Here is a 20,858-nt window from a genome sequence, read left to right on the forward strand (position 1 = left end):
CCTAAGAAATGGAACAAGACAAGGATGCCCACTGTCACCACTTCTATTCAACACAGTACAGGAAGTCCTAGCCAGAGAAATCAGGCAAGAGAAAGAAATAAAGGCATCCAAATCAGGAAAGAGGAGATCAAACTATCCATTTGCCAATGATATGATTTTCTATCTAGAAAACCCTACAGATTCCACCAAAAGACTCCTATAATTGATAAATAAATCTAGTAAAGTCTAAGATCATAAAATTGATGTACACAAATCATTCCCACTCTTCACTAGAATCTTCAGCTTGCATTTACCATTCTATCCTGGCAGGCAAAGGCTCTTTCTCTCAGTCCCTTTTCCCCAGAAACTTTTAGGAGGTGCACAACCCTTGGCTAAAAGAGCCCTTCCCGAAAGGACACCTCCCTGTTTCCTATGCCCTTCCTCAGCCTGTCCTCTCAGTGTGACTCCTTGGCTTTAGCAGTTTCCTTCACTCCTGGATTAGAGGGTGGCAAGTGATTGTGTGTTTAAATACTATGGTACAAATGGTAGGGATATCTGGGTACAAACTCACAGCTCCAAGTTCTCCTTCAGTACTGGAGCCCATGTGAGCCAGTCTAGCTAGAGCAGTGGAAGTCCTTTCTCATCCTTGACTAAGTGAGTCATTTATTACATTCTAAACAGAGATCATTATTAATGAACATTCCTATTTATATCATCCTCAAAAGTTGGCATGGTGGCTCACACCTGTAATCCCAGAGCATTGGAAAACCAAGGCACAAGGATCCCTTGAGGCCAGGAGTTCGAGACCAGACTGAGCAACATAGCAAGATCCTGTCTCTATGAACAAAACAAAACTGTCCTCAACGGCATTTCCTCAAGAATGCAGCAGTTTCTTTTCAGTTAATTAGGGACTAATTATCTCTTTAGTGCTGTTATTAGCTATGATAGAGCCTTTCCTGCCTCCTGTCTGCCAGGGTATTTGGGACCATTCCTTTCTGCAAAGAGCTCCATTTTTCCTTCCTTTATCAGTATCAAAATGGAGCAAATTCCGGCTGCCTATTGCCCGGTATTCTTGTTAAGATAGGTGTGTAGATAAAAAGTCTATATATTTGAGAATTTTTCTTATTTAGTTCAAGAATTGTGTCCTTCACTGAGTTATCCCTATGAGAAACAGGTGGCCTACCTTTGAAGGTTTCTACTTCCAATTGCTGAGATGGTGTCACATCTTTGTAAGAAAGAGGATGATAGTCTTCCCTCTGTGAGAGGGCTTTCCTTTTCTTTTTTTTTTTGAGAGCATTTTAAATTATGGCCACAAAATTGCATAACTTCACTTAGCCAGCATTATTCCTTTTTCTCAGAGGATAGGCTAATTTATTTTTCCCATGGAGGATCAGTGTGTTAATTTCCTTCCTTTCCTCCAAAGCATGTTCTGAATGCTTTCCCTGCCAGACACAGGACAAACAGTTAAAATGATATATTTTCTGTCCCTCCAGGTCAAATAGAGGGATACAAAAGTTTTAAAATTAAGTGCAATAAAGTGCTATTGATGCTGTCATAGGCATCTGTAAAGAGTATAGTTGGGACATAATAAAAAGATAGTGATTTCCTTTGGGTCCAGACATAAATATTGAAGGACAACATGGGAAAGCGTTGACAGGGAGAGAAAGGGAAGTTAGCCTTCCAGGAAGAGGGATCAGGGAAAGCAAAATCCAGATAGAGGAACAACTTGAAATGTTGTGAGAGTCACAGCAAGTCTGGAGAATTTGAAACCTGGGGTTATATGGAGTGCAGCAAAAGATTACATTGATGAAGTAGCCAGTGGAAGTATCACGGAGGGTTTGAATGCCATGCTAAGTATTTAGGCTTTCCTGTAAGGACCTGGAATGCCCACAGAAGAGTTATAAGCAGGGTTAGGAGACTGATGCTAGGAAACCAAATGGGCAGTTTGGAGGCTCTGAACTTAGATGGTAGCAGTGGGATTGGAGAGAAGAGAAATGTAAGAGGAAGGACAAATATGACTTACTGTTTAAATGGATTAGAAGGAGAGAGATTTCTAGGATGATTATTGTTTTCAGCCAAAAGTTTCCTTCACGAAAAGGAGTATTAGAAGAAGTACAGGTTTGCAAGGACAGTTTCATTTTAGACAAGTTCATTTTGAGGGCTAGTGAAATGTCCCTGGGGAGTGGCAATGTCCACCAGGCAGTTGGATAACCAGGACTCAAGCTCAGAAGAGAGATTTAGGAGAGAGATCTAGCCTAAAAATTAAGATCTGAGCATGATAGGCAGTATTGGAAGTCATGGCTATGTCCCTTGGAAAGCCTTTAGGTTGACAAAAGCCCAAGGTCAGAGCCCTCAATAGAGAAGACTAATATTTAGAGGAAAATAGAGAAGAGTTTGCAAAGAGGGCTTAAAGTGAACAGATAGTGAATGGAAAGGGAAAACTATAGGAGTAGTGGCTTCTTTGGCTTCCAGGAAGCAACTCAGGGGTCAGGTGTTCTCTCCACCTCCCCTACATCTAGCCTTGCTGTCTTTCTCTCTGTATTGACTTCATCTCTTCTCTCTCATGATCTTTTCCTCTGCTCATTTAAAGTTTCTAACCCCTCATAACATTGGCTTCACATGGTCAAACACTGTTTCTAGAATTTCTTTACATATTGATACTATGACTTTTCAGCTCCTACTCCATTAGGAATTTAAATTTCTATTTAAAATTCCTAAGAAAGAGAGAATATGATTAGATTTAACTCTTCTTTTTTTTTTTTTTTTTTTTTTTGAGACAGAGTCTCACTCTGTTGCCCGGGCTAGAGTGAGTGCCATGGCAAGTCAGCCCAGCTCACAGCAACCTCAAACTCCTGGGCTCAAGCAATTCTCCTGCCTCAGCCTCCTGTTAACTCTTCTTTTTGAGCCAGGCCAATCAGGGGCCCAGGCTTCCTTGACCAGATGTCCACTTCCACTCCCATCACCTGTGGACTTGAAGGTCTTGGGTATAAAACATGGCATCCTGGATTCACCTCCCTGGCAGAGATGTGGATGAGAAACAAACAAACAAACAAACAATGCTGTTAGGTTGAATGATATATGTAGTTTAAGGAAGTTTAAAGAAGGGAATTTTCAACAATGGCAGATGCCATAACATTGTCAACAAAGAATCCTTTAGATTTGGAGATACGGATGCCTGCTGAGGTACTTGGCAGTGCTGGGAAGGAGGGATATCTGGCTGCTGTGAGTTGTCAATAAAGAAGGGAAGGAAATGAAGACATAGAGTTGTGGCTTCCCCTCAGTCAGGATCTTGATTATAAACTTTACAATATAAAAAAAGAAGGATTGTTGATACAGGTCACAGAGTGGTAGTTGTTCCTTTTTTGCTCTTTTGAAACACGTATTTTATTGTCTTAGGTATTTGCCCTTGTTCTGGAGTAGAATGATGGGTCTGGACTTGTGAGCACAGATAGTAGAACTACCCTTAAAAAAAAAGAAGGAATCTTTTTAAATGAGACTGTGGGAAGAAAGGAAGAAGTGGATGTGGGTAATTTGTAGGAAAGGTAAGATGTTGGCAAAAGACACTGAAGCCTACTCCGTGAAGTCTTTCTTCCTTCATTCCCTTATCTTCTCCTCCCTTCCCTAAGAGTTAACTGATATCTAGGGCTCCAACAGATCCTGAGGGATTCCTAAAATGATCTTACAGAAATCAAATGCAGGCTAACTGCCCTGGTCCTTTGAGATTGAGCAAGCTCTGTTGTTTGAGGTAGCTCACCACGTAAAGCCAGTCTGCTGGCAGACTGACTTTACAGTGTAGCTTTCTTGAGAGCCATTTACGATGCTGACCTATTTACAGGGTTTTCAGCCAGTCCTACATTCTAGGTCAGCCCACCCAGCTTGCACTCTGCCCCTCAACCCAGCCATGGCTGTGGTGTCATGGGCTACCTAAGACAGATATTAGAAATTGCCTACTCTGTCTCATTATATTATATAAATATGGAAACCGAGACTTAGATGAAATGACTTTCCTGGGGATTTATACCTTGTGGCAAAACCAGGAATACAACACAGGCTTCCCAACTCAAGGCTCAATGTTATAATTTTTCATTTTTTGAGTGTAACAATTTTCCCACTAATATCCTGCCTATATCCACTATATCTGCATAACCAGAGTCCTGCCTTTGAATTAGACTAACAAGCCAGTGTCCTAATCTAAGTCAGGTTCCAGTATGCTTTTAGTTAGCCTGGCATAGATTGCCCATTTCTGGATAATCAGGACATAGGATCTACAGCAAATTACATAACAGAGGCCTTTATTCACATCCTTAATTTTTTTTTAAATAGAAGTAGTTGCTAAAATTTTGTAAGCAAGATATTCCTCTTTGTTCCAAGGGAACAGGGGAAACAAGGATATAATGAAAAGATGTGCAGAAAAGAGAACTCTGCCACACTGTTGGTTGGAATGTATATTAACACAATCATTATGAAAAACAGTATGGAAGTTCCTAAAAAAACTAAAATGAGAACTACCATATGATCCAGCAATCCCACTTACGGGCATATATCCAAAGAAAATGAAATCAGTAAGTGGAAGAAATCAGTATGTTCATTGCAGCATTGTTCATAATAGCCAAGAATGGAAGCAACCTAAGTGTCCATTAAAGGATGAGTGGATAAAGAAAATGTGGTATATATACACATTAGAACAGTATTCAGCCTTAATGAAGAAGGAAATTCTGTCATTTGTGACAAAATGAATGAACCTAAATGACATTATGTTAACTGAAATAAGCCATGTACAGAGAGACAAATACTGTATGATCTCATCTATATGTGGAATCCAAAAAAGTTCAACTCATAAAAATAGAGAGTAGAATAGGATGTGGCAGAGGGAGGATGGGGAAAAGGGAGATGTTTGACATAGGGTGCAAAGTTTCAGTTAGATAGAAGGAATAAGTTTTAGTGGTCTACTGTACAACGTTGTGACCACAGTTAATAATAATGTATATTTGAAAGATATTATTAGTATAGATTTCAACTGTTCTCACCATAAAAAAATAGTTGAGGTGAATAATGTTAATAAGTTTGATTTAATCATCCCACAATGGATACATATATCAAAACATCACATTGTACTCCATAAATATATACATTAGTTTTCAATTAAAAATAAAAATTTTAAAAACAAAAGACAATGTAGGCATTGAACAAAGATGATGTCATTCATTGAAAACCCAAATAAAATGGCAAGTCATTTCACCCACAGAGTAGACTGTCTGACACAGTGATATCTTTCCAATCATGGAACTTGTAAGCATTTCGTACATGCCAAATGAGTTCCTAACAGTTTTGTTATCTGAGCAGTTGCCTATTTATGAGTCCCTTTCCGTGAAGAACATGTCCTCTGTATTCCTCCCCACATGCCAGAAGCAAGACAACACGCCCCCTGTGTCGGAGCAAAAGTAAAGATTACTAGCTATCTTGGCAAGCATGGAATTACTGTCTATAAATATGGGGGCTTATCAGTGTTTGGTGCCTTCCTGATTTAAAATGACCAAACCACAGGGGAATGGCCTTGCAAAAGTCTACATGTATTCAAACCAAACCAAAACAAAACAAAGAGCACACTGTTCCTGGAGTTGGAAAACCTGGGTCACCTTGGATAAATCATGCATATCTCTTTGAATTCCCCTGTAGAGTAGGAATATCTTACTTACAATGACACAGGTATGCCAAAATGGCCATGGAAACTTAGAGAAAGGAAAAATTAAGCCTGCTAAGGTTAGTTGGGGAAGATTTCTATAAAAAATGACAGTTGAGGTGGGTCTGGAAATGTGAGTACAGCACAAGAGGAAGAAGGTAAGGAAAAGTGTTTGAATTGGACTAAGAGTGCAACATCTATTACCTGGGCTGAGGTAATCATCATACCCCTTACCGTAAAGACAGAAACTGACCATCAGAGGTTTCTCAGGGCTTCTATGTGAATCACCAAAACCCAAGAACTGCATGTCTTTATCTAGTCATCTTTCCCAAATGGACAAAACATATGTCCCTCCAAACATCTAGCCTTCCTTCTGCTCTTACCTCTGCACTGTTGTGTTCTTTCTCCTTCTCACTCGTTCCCCTACTACTGCCATCCTTTCTACTGAGGTCCTCTGGCAATCCCTATTTACAGAAAACCAACTACCCTACACCATCAACCTTTTTCACCAAACACCTACTTCCTTGAAGCGTGGCTAGCTCTTAAGGAACTGCTTCCCCTGCCACACACTCCAGTGCAGGATGCTTATTTTCTCACATAACAAGGGCCATAAGGAGAAGCTGGGAGGCTGAGAAGGTGAGAGAGGGGTTAGCCTTCTTCTTGGTCCCCACTGTTACTCCTTACTCCTCATCCTTAATTCTCCACTCTTGAATTAAATAACTTAATTTGAGGATGTGAGCCAGCTATAGCAGTTGCCATTACTTATCTTCTACTAAATTTTCAATAAGATTTGGCATTTGTCTATCATTAATGATGTTATTTTCCTAGATTAACTCTTCAGAATAACATTTTTTTTCAAGCACTTCTCTCTCGCTAGACTTCTTCAGTAACCACTTGAACATCCATAACATAACTAATTATAGATCTTGAGCTCAAACTCCCCTATGCGTTCTAAGTTGCATATCTTCATTTGGTGTTCCACAGTCACAACAGATCCAAAATTGAACATTAATCAACTCTTAAGAAACCCCTTGGCCCTTTGTCCCTCTTGGATTTTTTGCCTCAGTAAATGGCTATACTACCCAGCTAGCCACCCAACCTAGACACTTAGCATGTATCCTAGACTTCATTCTCTTCCTCTCCTATGATATCAATCAGTAGCCAAATCATAATCATTTTACCTCTTTGATTTCTCTCACAATTTTTTTGTCTTCTCCATTTCTATTTCCTCTGCCTTAATCCAGGCTTTATCACTTTTCATGTAGGTTTCTGACATAGGCTCCTAACTGCTGTCCCAGCCTCCATATCAGTTCTACTTCAATCCATCTTCTAGGCTGCAGTGTGATTTTTCTAAAATAGAAATATAATCACATCACTCCTTTCTTCAACTCTTTCAATGGATCCTCTGGCTTGAGAGGAAATCTACCTGTTTCACATGGCATTCAAGGTCCTCCACGTCTAGGACTCTGCCAGCCTCTCAGGTCTTATTTTTATACACACCATTCACATTACTCTACTTTCAAGCCCCATTGGTGTCATGCTGTTTCATGTTTTTATAATACTTTTTGCTAATCCTTATTGAGATATTTCTACATTCAAGGCTCTCTATTGAGTCATCTATTCCTTCTCACAACCCTGTGTGGTCGCAGTTGAAAGATGAGGAAAACAAGGCACAAATAAGGTAGTAACTTGACCAAGGTCACAGAGCCAGCAAGGGACAAAAGTGGAATTTTACCTCGATCAGTCTCCCTTTAAAGTCCATACTTTTGACCACTATTTATAGCACTATAATGCTGCCCCTTTTTCTGGATGCTTCCTTCTTTCTTCACTTAGCTTACCTCATACTCACTCCTCATCCACTTAATCAGGCTTCCACTTCTATCACATCTCTGAAAAATCTCTCACAAAAAAATATCAATGATGAACCAAAGGGAATTTTTCAATTGTCTTTTTACTTTGTCTCTTAAATGCTTTCAACCATTGGTCACTCCACAGGCCTTTACACAGTGTCTTTCTTCTTTGGTTTATGTGATGATATGCTCTTGATCTTTATGCTTTATAATTGGGTGTGCTTTCTCAGTCTTCTTTGTTGTTTATGGTTTTCTACAGAACCTTCATACTGGCATTATCCCAGATTCATTCCTAGTTTCCCCATTCTTCTCTCCCTATGCTTTTTACCCTGAATGATCTCATCCACATCCTAGCTTCAATTTCCATGTATATGTTGATAACTTTTAAACTTATATCTAAGCTTTCCCTTTGTGATACAGAACCTTATAGACCAGTGCTTCTTTAACATTGAATATCTCAAAAGCATCTTAAACTCGACATATCCAAAATGGAATCTGCAGATTTCCCCCCCAAATATTGGCCTTCAGCATGCCTTAGCAAGATCTTTCATCTAGTCAATCTAGAAACTATTATAGTCCATCAACCAAAGAGCACTAAGAACATTATCTATAGTCCCTGCTAGATTTATTTAGCTTACTGCAGCCAGGAAGAATGTATTCTAGAGAAATCACGGGTTGTCCTAGTACAAGGGAGTTGGCAGGAGCTTCTTATAGGATTTGGGCTTCTTTTGTATGGTTGTAGGTAGCATTTAAAAACATAGGATCCAGTTCTGGATTGAAGGTTCTCAATAAGCTGGGAAAATTCAATGACCCATCTTATCATTGCTATATTTTAATCTAGGAATTAGCACGAGGATTAAAGTGGCCATCAAGTAGTTACTGCTAAAAAGAAGTAGCAGTCACTTGTATTAATCAGAAGAGAGGATGTGGGGAATGGCCTTGTCTGTCTTGTTCCCGACATGTCATTGAGTGACTTTGAACAACAGTCTATAACTATTATTTGAGTTTTAATATCTGCAAATTGTAGCTAGGTAATTTTGGGGAAAATGATATTAATGCTCAGCTTTAACTGTTCAATATAAAAAATAAAGCAAATATCTACTATTATTTCAAAGAGAAAATTCAAAATCAATTTATATATGTTTTAGTGGTATACATACTTTCCTGCATTTTCATAATGAAACTTTTTTAGGTTTCTGTCTAAGAAAAAGCCAAATATTATTTTACCCATTTGCAAAAACAGTTCCATTTCATTGACAGATTATGAGACCCAGCCATTTAAAGGCAGGGTATCATCAATTGCTTGAGATCTGTAGGGTTGTGTGTCCAGTAATATCTTGCTTTTCTTAAGAGGAAACTGAAAAAATAGAAGATGATCAACACAGGAGACCCTCAAATAATCAAAGGGGTGAGACAGTATCTGTAGGCTTTAGGTGGTTAGACTCTCAAGGCAGAATGCCTGAATTTAAATCTTGATTTCACTATTCAATAGCTCTCTCTACCTACTCCTATTTGGAGTAAGGTACTTGGTCTCTTTATATCTCAATTTCCTAAAGCAGAAATAATATGGTCCCTTCCTCTTAGGATTGTTGTGAGGATTAAATAAGTTAATAAATATAAAATACTTAGAACAGCACCTAGCACAGAGTAGGCACTCAATAAATATTTAGTTGGCATTATTATAATCCATCATGTCATTTGGAGTTTTAAAAACCTTTTAAAAATTGAGTAGTTGCCAAGGACACTGTGTATGAATGGTATATATGTATATAAGAGAAATATAAAGTGGGAGTCACCGCCACAATTTTTTAAACAGATCTGGCCACTCAAGAAGACTCCTTCAGAGAGAGCTACTCAGTTGCCAGCACACTTGAGAACAGTGAATCTGGAATTATGTTAACATATTGGAACTTTCCATCGCGTCTGAAATGCTGAATGCAATTTGAATAGTAGACTTTCAAAACTGTCAAAAAAATTGATGATATATTCCTGCTTGCCAAAAAGGGGCTTATGCAACACCTTTGGGCTGAATATAAGAGGCCAATAAAAATGGAAATTCTAGGGGGAATTCCATGAAATCTATATAGTATGGTGTAACTTGCTGTTAAAGAATGGCTTCCTGAACTTCCTAAACCTAGTATAACCTAGTAATATGGATGTAAATGTGGACTGTTTAAAGGCATTGTTTGTATACATACAAAAATGTTTAGCATCCTATACGTTAAAAGTTAACCTTCTTTTGCCTTCAGTTTCATTTTTAGTTCTGTCCTTTTGAGTTAAAGTGGAAATTGAGTACTAATACTTTTTTTTATTATTTCAAATGTTTCTTATGCCTCCATTCACAGAGGTTTACCTGCACAGAGTTATATTGTCTATTAAAATTAGAAATATTCTGAAGCTATAAGAACACCAGAAGTATCTGTTGTTATAATCAAATGGGCATCTGGAATTGTTTTACCTTTCCCTTGAAAAATGCTATTTGAGTATATTTTGCTTGATAGAAAAGCCCATTTAGATCAAATCTTTTTCTTAAAAGAGTTAAAGCAGTATTAGAAGACTGCCTTCTTTCCTGAGAGGGCAGTCAACTCAGAATACACGGACAGTTAGTTCAACATGAATAGCTGATGCACACACAATTTCCATTGACCAAACAGAAAGCAAAGTAGTGAATTTTAGGCTGGAATTTGCATATGTTTATTTTTCTAAAATTCAGCATGTCAATCATTACCGTCTTAGTACAAAGTTAAAGGTTTCTCCTCCCACGAGATTTTAATACATGCTACTCTGTTCTATGCTGAAATGTGTTAACTATTTTTTGCTGGACTGTGCATTGGAAAATTGTAATAAATATGGTACAATTTTAAAAATAGGTCTTCCACTGACTAAACATCTGCAAACTTAATGAGGCAATCCATTGAGATAAATATTAATACATCAACTAATAAATTCCCATGCATGCAGCCAGTAGCATCACTGGCCACGTATAAACCACTGGAGAAGCTTGGGCCCTTGGAGTTCCCTTGGTCACAGGTTAACCAGAGCATATATTTCATACAGTAGATTATTTCTGAAACAATCCTGCTGTATGAAAACAAGCCATTTAAAAATAACCTAAAGAAAACTATTACATAACTAATGGCAAGAATGGGATAGAAATGAATAGTTCATGGTAAAGGATTGTGTATTTATGCAGAAACATTTTTTTCTCTTTCCAAAAGTCATTCTCTCTTCCATATACCTATGTGTTTCAATGACTAGATTATAAACTTCTGAAGATTAGCACCTATCAGTTTTTAAATATTTATCCCCACCTTTAGTGTTCAGCATGGTCTTAGTCACATAGGAGCTAACTAACAGATAGCAATTGATTAAATTATATGCAACATCTACAAAGTGCTTTTATTGAGAAGTAGAGGAATTAACAAAAGATTAACTGAAGATTCAGTTAAAAAGTCACATGTTTATTTTTGACTTATTTTTCTTTGTGAGGCAGTTTTGGCATATTGTATTTCTTTGGGAAATTTTTCCATTTCATACAAATTTTTAAATGTTAGTATAGTCATTCATAATATTCTTTATTACCTTTCTAATTTCTATAGGATCTATACTGATGTTGCCTTTTCCTTTCCTGATACTGGTTATTTAAATGTTCTATTTTTTTAATGATTAGTTTTGACAGGTTTGTGCCAATTAGTTATTGACGAACCAATTTTTGAATGTTAATCACTTCTGTATGTGTTTGATGTCTGGTTTTTTTTTCACTAACTACTGATCTTTTGATTTTCAGTATTTTTCTTTTCTAATATATGTTCAAAGATAATGTTTTTCTTATAGCATGGTTTTAGCTCATCACAAAGGTTCGATGTCTAATTTTTTCATTATAATTCAATTATTTTCATTACTCACTTCAAAATATTTTCTGAATTTTATTGCATTTTTTTGACCCCAAAGTTACTTAGCTGTATGATTTTAAAATTTAAAGCATGTAGGGATTTTCTACTTATTTTCAAAACAAAATATTTAAGCTTAAATACATTGTGGGCAGAGACTATATTCTATTTCGATCTTTTGAAATTTATTGAAATTTGCTTTAAAGGTCAGCATGTGGTCAAATTTTTTAAAGTTCAATGTGTGTTTAAAAAAATTACATACCCTATAGTGGTTGGGTACAACGTATTATATTTGTTCATTAGGCCAGTTTTACTTATTTCATTGTTAAAATCTTATATCTTTATACTTTGTTTTTAACATCTGATAGATAGGAGCATGAAAATGATTGTAGATTTATCTATTTTCCTTTTACTTGTGCTAATTTTTGCTTTATGTCTTTTGAGATTATGTTAATTGATACAAATTTAGTATTATATCTTCCTAGAAAATTAAAACTTTTTTCATTAAAAGTGCATGTATTTAAGAATACTTTTTGCCCAATTTTAATAATAAAATATTAAAAATCTACTTTGACTTGGATACAGCTTTCTTTTGATGAGTATTTGCAAATATGCCTTTTTCCTTCCTATTAATTTTAAACTTTCTGTACTTATGTTTTAGATGTTTCTTCTAAATAGCATATTGTTGGGCTTATTTTTCCAATAAGTCAATCTTTGTTTTGTAATTGAAAGATTTAGTTTACACTTAATGGAATTGATGATATATCGGAATTCAAGTCTAGTATTCTATTATTTACTTTCTAGATGTCCTGTCTGTTCTATGTTTCTATGTTCTATGTTTGATTTTCTCTCTTTTACTACCTTTTCTATGTTTCATTTTCTCTCTTTTACTACCTTTTTTTTTTTCTTTTCTTTTTTTTTGAGCAACTGAGAATCAGTATCACACTTAGATCTGGGCAAGCAGGGCACCCCTGTTCTGGGCCCCACACTTCAAAGGTCCCTGAACTTTGGAGTCCTCTCGGGTGCCTGGGCCCACCTGGGCTGAAAGTGCCATCTGGGCAGGGTAGCCCAAGTTCAGACTAGAATCTTTTGTGGTCCTTTTCCCCTTTGGGTAACTCACATCTTACTCTCTAACTCATGTGTGGCCTCAATCAGATGTCCCCCTAGATTCTGAGACTTACTCCTATGAAGTCAATCTGTGGCCCAGAGCTGGTCCACACAGTTCCAGGAGAGCAGCCAGGTAAGCAGATTGCTCCTGCTGGCTGGCACTATATTTATTCCGTGTATTCTGCAATATTGAGTTGTCATAATGGTGTAGTCAGGCTAATTTTGGGTGACTCACATTGTTTTTGTAGACAAGAATTCAGCAACAAAACAAAAGAGAAATCCCTCCCCCCAAAAAAACTGCTCAGGGCTCTGATCACTCAAAGGGTGACCCTGTTGAGAATATTTCATTCTTTTTATTCTATTATCTTGGAAGTTATATTTTTTATAATTCTTCTAGTGGTTACCTTAGTATTATCAAAGTCTGATATTTATTTTCATTATTACTCTTTTCCAAGGCAATAAAACAACCTTATTATAACATTTTAATTTCATTTACTATATTTTCTCCTATATGCCACTGATGTTGATTACTTTAATTCCATATATCTTTAACACCCCCCAAGCCATTATTATTGCTGTTTTATATATCAATATTTCTGTTGGTCTTTCTTTCTCTTTTCATTTACAACCCTTCATCTGAAATCATTTCCCTTCTGCTTGAATAACACTCATTAGTATTTCCTTTTGAGCAAATATGCTGATGAAAATTGTTTTTGTTCTCTGAAGCTGTCTATTTCACCTTAATTCATAAAATTAATTTAATAGTATTAAAATATTCTTAGTCATTCTCTCTTTAAATATTAGTTCTTCCATTCTCTCTATCCTTGCCCTCTGGGACTCCAATTATATTTATGTTAGACTTTCTCAGTATATTCTCTATATGTCTTATCCTGTCTTCTAATTTTTCTTTTTGTTATGTGTGCTTTATTCTAGATATTTACTTCTGAATTTCCTTCTAGTTCACTATTTCACACTTCTGCTATGTCTAATCTCTGTAAAATTCATCCACTAAATTCTTAATTTTGGCCAATGTATTTTTCAATTCTAGAATTTCCATTTGACACTTTATCACTTCTAGATTTGTCTTGTAACTGAATTATACGGAAGCCCTGTGAATCTTTGTATTCTGCAGCTTCTCTTATCTTAGTCTTTCTATATGTCAGATCATTTTTGCTAGAGTGCCAGACGTTTAAAAAATTGCTTGTAGAAATAATGTGAGGCTTAGAATGATGTTATATTTTTTCAGAGAAGATTAATATTTATTTCTGCCAGTGTCCTAATCTGTAAAATGAGGATAATGACAGACTTACTTTATGAGTTGTGAGGATGAAAGGAGCTAATACATGTAAAGTACTTAGGAACATGCCTAATCAAGAATCAGTATTTGCTAGCATATGAAGACAGACATTGATCAGATGCCACTTTCTATAGGATGTTTTGATAAATGATTTAAGGCAAAACTGATAAATTCATTTAGCACAAAGTCATCATGAATAAAATTAAAATTCATGTTAAAAATTCATTTGTAAGTTGTTTGATTAGAATTTAGAATACATTTTTTCCCTATAAAATCAGTGTTATAAATATGATTAAGTTCCCATTTCTGTCCCTCTAGGACATTTAACAAACACAACCATTACCTTTATACTATGCACTATGTGCCAGGAATTAAGTGCTTTACATTAAAAACTGTAACCCTCTGCATCAGCACACTAAGCTATTGCGTCTAAGAACTGAAACCCCCCTGTGTCCACATGATTTATTTGTTTATTATAGGAAAACTTTGTCCAGGAAAGAGAAGACCGTACACCAATAAATAACTTGTTTGGTTGTTTTGGGAAATTCACGTATATTAATTTATCTCAATCTTGTCACCTTGGCAAAGAGCTCACTTATCAAGGAACAGTTTACTTATCAAGACTCGCTTCAAGACCCTTGCATTGCTATATATACTAATCCTAAACTCTTATGTCAGGAACTTTTTCAAATCCCAGTCTGTTTTCTACCTTTCAGCCCAAATCTCCAAATCCTATAAATATCCTCCCTTTTTCCCCCTTCAGAGACACTCAAGACTGTCAATGCCATGTCTGGTGTTACTGCAGTAAGTCCTATAAACTTAGTTCACTTTATTAAGTTTCTTTAGAGATATTTTGAGGAAGTTCAATAACATATTAATTCATTTAACCCTCATAACAACCTTATGAATAAGTTCCATTCTTATGTTCTTTTTACAGATGAGAAAACTGAGGCATACTAAACAGTTAAGTGACTGACTTACCCTACGACACAACACAATTTAATTCACAAGAATTTAAACCATGATACTAACATTACTTTTTGTCTATTGATCTGAAGACACCCTGAAGACTTTTATATTCTGAACCTCTTAGCTCTGAGCTTGACTTTTGTAACTACTGTAATTAGCAATTTCATTGTTTATTTCTCCCTAGACTGTGAGCTCTTGGAAGACATGAGTACATGTTGTTTGTATCCATACTGCCAATGCGTAGATGTAATCTGACAAATGGTAGCCATTCAATAAATGTTTATAAAATTAATATTAAATGAAATCCCATTTTGCAATTGAGGCACTGGGATGTTAAAGGTCTTGCTTTAGCTCACCAGAGTAACTGTCAGAATTGGTGCTCATGCCAATGTATAATACCACATTCTTTAGCTAAACTATAAGCTAGTTCTCAAAGAGCAGTTCTTAAGAGATGGGAGTCTACAAACTCTATAACTGGATTCATATGTACAATAAAGCTGTAGTCTTGGTAAAATATTTTATTTCTTTGCTTCCTGTTGAAATGTTAACATCTCAGTATGATCATGCTGGTTCTCTCATGTTGATTCGATGTGTGAGTTACATATTTAACTGATTAATAAAAATGGAAAACATTAATTGATAAGTATTTCTGACAATTGTTTGAAACATAGGGAATTTACTATAAAGTTTTCTTGCTGATCAAACAGTTGTAATTCACTTCTCTATACTAAACAGTGCTTTATACATATAAAGCTTTTCTTCATTATAAATAGAAATGAGTATTATATAAATATTTGGGTATCAGGGAAGGACTTTAAAATTTTACATAGAAAGTAAAATTATGAAAAAAAAGAAAGTAGGCTGGAAAGGTATTTTGCTCCTTCTGGGATAGTTACTCATATAGCAAACAATATGAGGAAATCACAGCATGCTGAAACAAAAAGGCAATTTAGCAAGAATGCAACAGACAGACTGAAATCAGAGAGGATTCCCAGCCAAACAGTATGAATATGACAAATCAACTCACAGTCTGTAGTTCTTTTCTTTCTTTCTTCTGGCCTTCAATCACTGCCACTAGCTGCTAAAACCACTGAGAGGAAGGTTGATGGGGACACTTTATACTGGATAAATCAGGCTTATAACAATGAAGCTGCTCATCAATCTTAGCATTACTAAATAATGGGGCAGCCTCCTAATGCAATGTAACAGAAAGTACATAACACAAACTATGAAGTACTTTAGCCAAAAGACAAAAACAATAATAGCCTGAAACTAATCAAGTTTCTAGATTTAATAGTTTACAGGAAATACTTGGGATGGGTGGATGTATTAAGTGACTTTATGAAGGTATAATCAGATAAATTCAGAAGTGGAAAATTCTATAGGATGAATAACCTGGTTTCTTAAAAAAATAAAAATGGTATGAAATTTAAAAAATGGAGGGGAAACTGTTATATATTAAAAACACCCTCAGAGACACATCAACCAAATGCAAATGTGTTAACTTTGGTTGGATTCCAAATTGAAGAAACTGACGTGGAGGACTTTTGAATCCAATTGTGGATATTTAATGGGGACAGTATAAATGTTATGAAAAAAAATCCTTAGCTGTTAGAAATATAAAGTATTTATGAGAAATAACAAACTGCCTGGGATTTGCTTTAAAATTCTCCAGCTGGGGTGGGTATGGGTGGAATGTGCATGTACATGTTTATGTGTGTACAGATGAAACAAGATCGATAAAATATAGATAACTGTTAAAGTTTGTGATGAGTACAGGGGTATTCTTTATATTCTACTCTCCACTTCTGGATATGTTTGAAATTTTTCAGAATATAAAGCTTAAAAAATGGCATACATTTCCAGCACAGGCAGTCACTGGTTTACAGACAAGATATGTTCCTGAGAACATCTTTAGGTAGGATTTGTATGTAACTCAGATTCTTGATAAACAGAGCACATACGGTGATAATAACAATACTATAATGGCTCATATGTGCTAATAATAATGCAGTGTAATACTATAATAATAGTAATACCCTGTACTATAATAAGTTACAGAAACTACTTAATATTGTCCTTTCTTTTAATCCAAACAGAATATAAAAACAAACTCATAAATTTCGATAGGAGATAGGAGAAATTTCAAAAAAGAATATAAGGTTGACACTCACCTAATGTTACATCAACACTAGGCTAATAGGAATATTACGTGTATTTTGATCTTTTAACAAAATCAACAATAACCTTTCCATTTCCATAATTAATACATTATGCTGCTTAGTAATAATTGATGCTTTCATTGGAGCACTGCCTGTCACCTGTCCCATTATTCCCACATTACCCTTCATAACTATTCTGATAGTTGAGCAACTGAAACTTAATGCTTTCACAATGAATGATGGCATCTGGCCTTTCTCTGAACACTTAATTATTTCTATTTTTATTTCCATTATAATAAGCTTTCTCTTTGCTGCAGGCTCACCTGGACTTGCAGTGGACTTTCTCTTTGGAGTCATGGTCATAAAGGTAAACACAGACTCACAAAACTGAACAAAAAAGTTAAGACAAAAGTGATGGTATACATAAGCGACTGTATAAACAATGATACTATTAATAGCTGCCAGTGTAAAGATGCTGCACCAATGACCGCTTATGCCATGTGGATTTGTTTACATGTGCAGAAGAAACTATTAATAGTTCTCGAATTATTAATTTAATTATTTAATTATAAAGTAGCCTTATAGGGAGACTTGGGAACCTATTCGTAAGTATGGAACACCTTAAGTTGGGTGATCTGTAACCTGGGGACTGCCTATATTGTGCTAGCCATACAAAGAATCTGATCATTCACATATATGTTGGCTGCAAACTCAATATTTACATTACAATCCAAAGAAAAATAATTATTCTTCTCATCTGGGCATAGACAAATTTTAAAAAGCGGGGGATTTTTTTTGCTTTGGAAAATTTTATAGAGTCTTTCTAGCTGGGCATCAAAGAAGCTTTATCCCAGCTGTTCATCTCTTTTGTGTACATTAGAAACCTCAAGTTTTCTGCTAATAGAAGGAACTTGTTCCACAGTGGGCAGGGTGCTGGCTTCCTCCCATTCACTCTTGCTTTACTCAGATTGGCTTTTTGCAGAGCACAAGGTAATTCCATTAAGTGCCAAGCCATTACTTTATTCTAGTAAGGTAAATAGCCCCAAGAATTCCTAAAGTGAGTATCTCACTTATAAGAAGCATGTTCCTTTAAAGGCATACAATATTACCCCATGTAACTTAGATTAAATGCAGTGTAAAATATGCTTTACATTAGGCACTTTTTATTTCTGACCTGGTTCCTGAGTATTTCTTTCCTTTAAATATAGAATTTTTCCCTTCAGGTAACACAGAAAACTCTTCTAAAAAGGTGAATGAAAATGCAAATGATCTTAGGCACCAACTAACTACCTGTACCTTTCATTTGTTTTTAAGTCAACAGAAGTCAAAATGTGGTATGTAGCAAATATAAAGGGTTTCCAATACTGAACAGGAATTAAGACTCAGATTACAATATCCTATTGACATACTAACTCAGGAATATGGATCAACACTTTTCAACCCTTTTATAATATTTTTACGGGTTCTTATTCTATGAATGTATGCTTTGACAATGGAAAAATAGATTATGACCTGTTGTTAGCCATTACTTTATTATTTATTTAAAATATATAGCAACGATTTAAAAATATTTTTATAATAGGGCATAAATGTTTAGAAAAGCAATCTTAGCAACAGGCCCCGCACACAGATATATCTAATAATTAGCTTCAAATGAAATCATTGCTGCTTCTTCAGAGCAATAACAGCATAACATCTGGGAGATTTCACAGGATCAAACAACTTCACAAGCGCAGACCATGCAATATCTTCCTGCAAATTGATAAGTAATTTAGATATACAACCATTTGTTGAAGAAAAAGAGGAGAGATGAGTCAGATTATATATTGTAATATAAAAACTACAGAAAAAACAAACTATATGAAAGAAAACTACTCTTTGTTAAATAAAATTAATATTTACAATTTCACCTTTAAGACTTTATGCTGAGGAAATAAAGATGTACATAGAAAGTGAATGACAATCTTATTCTTTGCTGTGATCATGAAAAACTAGAAGTGGCCAAAAACAATAGGTATTAAATAAATTATTTTATGATGAAATATTATTCACTCTCTGTAGTATGTTTAATGAGGTGGGAAATTCTAATGAAATAAAACAAATTAGATGTAAGACTGTATTTACAATTTCATTCCAATTTTAACTAAAGTATAAATAATGTGCACATACATATACACATAACATACATATATTTGAGAGATTCATCAGAAAATATACCAAAAATGTAATAGTTAATGCTAAAAGGTAGGATTATGACTACTTTTAATTTTATTTTTATGTTCTGTATTTTAAATTTTCTATCATAAATATATATTCCTTTTATATTAATATATTAAAAATGAACATTTATGGGATTTCTATAATGTCATTACAACCTATAAGTCTTTGTGGATACTGTTTTGCTTCACTATTGTACTTACACCAGTGAAAACTGTTTTGAAAAGGGAGATGAGTATCCAGTAAAATAGGTTACTATCAACTTGGAAACCAAAGTTTTCCAGTGATGTAGAGTTAGTTGGTAGCTTAGGAAAGTACATCATTATTTATATATTTAAAAATTGCCTTTCTTCATAAAAATACAAATTAAAACAAAGTAAACATTTATTAATATCCATTTATTCCAAGTAGCCTGTTGAGAAGAAGTAAAGCTCCTCCTATGATAAAATAAAATTTTTAAAATAAAGGGTGTATAGTGGAAATGTTAGGTTGGGTTTATGAATGGATTTAATTTACACTTCAGCAAACTTTATTTGAACCACAGCTCAGAGCAGAATTTGCAAAAAAATATTTACCCTAAAGACAACCCAAAAGGCAATATTTTATCACTCAACATAGATAAAACAAATAAGATTGTGAAAAACCAGAAATAATCTTCACTGATCAAAAAGACGTGTCTATACTGTAGACTCCATAAGGCCAAAAATCCAAAAGTGAATTAAAAGGCAAATTCTTACAAAATGAAATGTATATATAATATCTTTTATGTCTGGCCTTTATTAATTTTAGCTATATAATATCATATGTGGTGGTTTATGTTCATTGCCTATGTATAATAATTACCATATAATTAAAAGAATGTAAACTTTATTAAACAGCTTTGCTGAAAACATCTGTTGTACATATGTTTGTATGTTTAAAAAGAGATGGAATGAATATTTAAACTATGAAAATATAATGAGAAAAATTTTCCTACTAGTTTTATGTGAAAGAACCTTATCCTAGATATAAGTGGATACATATTACTGTATTTGATAAAGGTATTTGTTATGCATTTAAAATAATATAATTTACCTGCTCTTTCAAGTAGCAAAGTCGATCCAGAAGAATCAATGTTTCTATACAAGGAGCCAGAACAACTTTCAACTAAAAGAAAAAAGATAGTATGGTGGTACTTAAAAAAAAAAAAAAAAAGACTAGCTTAACACTTAAGACTTCCTTAACATTTATTTTTAAGAAAATGTATCTATAGAAGTTTATATAAGCCAAATCTCCAATACCCACGTACATCTTCAGAAAATGAATACTGCAGAGATCAAAAGGTTTTCTTTAATAATAATAGAAAAAGAATGTTCTTTAAGTCACTTTGAGGTAGAATCCAACAAGCAATCATATGTGACAGAAAGCTTTTAAAGGGGTACTAAAAATGAAATTCATTAAAAGGAATGCTTGTGAAATAACTTCATTGAGACCAATATGTGTTCAAAGGACTCTGAAACTTCTTTTTGTGCATTTATAATATACTTTAAGAGAAATCTACCATGTGTTCTCTTTATTACATTACTGACACCTAATATAGTTCTGAAATAGGAAATGATCCAAAACAGTTTTTCTATAGTAAGAGAAAAACAACATAGATTGCTTGGCCCCATAATAAAATTTAATAGGACCCTATTCAAGTCTAACAAGGTATCCAATTTAATATGC

At 34.8% G+C, this 20,858-nt stretch overlaps 1 protein-coding gene across 1 annotated transcript in view; it reads right to left on the reverse strand.

The window, feature by feature from the left end:
• Positions 1-18,447: 18,447 nt before the first annotated feature.
• The window catches only part of METTL25 (methyltransferase like 25), a 78,051-nt gene continuing 75,640 nt past the window's right edge, over positions 18,448-20,858 (reverse strand). Inside the window, exons 11-12 of the mRNA XM_045553296.1 lie at positions 20,226-20,297; positions 18,448-18,686 (exon numbers count right to left, since the gene is read on the reverse strand). Coding sequence (XP_045409252.1) covers positions 18,594-18,686; positions 20,226-20,297 — 165 coding nt within the window. The 3' untranslated portion in view covers positions 18,448-18,593. The remainder of the gene's footprint in view (positions 18,687-20,225; positions 20,298-20,858) is intronic.

Source organism: Lemur catta, chromosome 6 (genome assembly GCF_020740605.2).
Source record: "Lemur catta isolate mLemCat1 chromosome 6, mLemCat1.pri, whole genome shotgun sequence".
NCBI lineage: Eukaryota > Metazoa > Chordata > Mammalia > Primates > Lemuridae > Lemur > Lemur catta.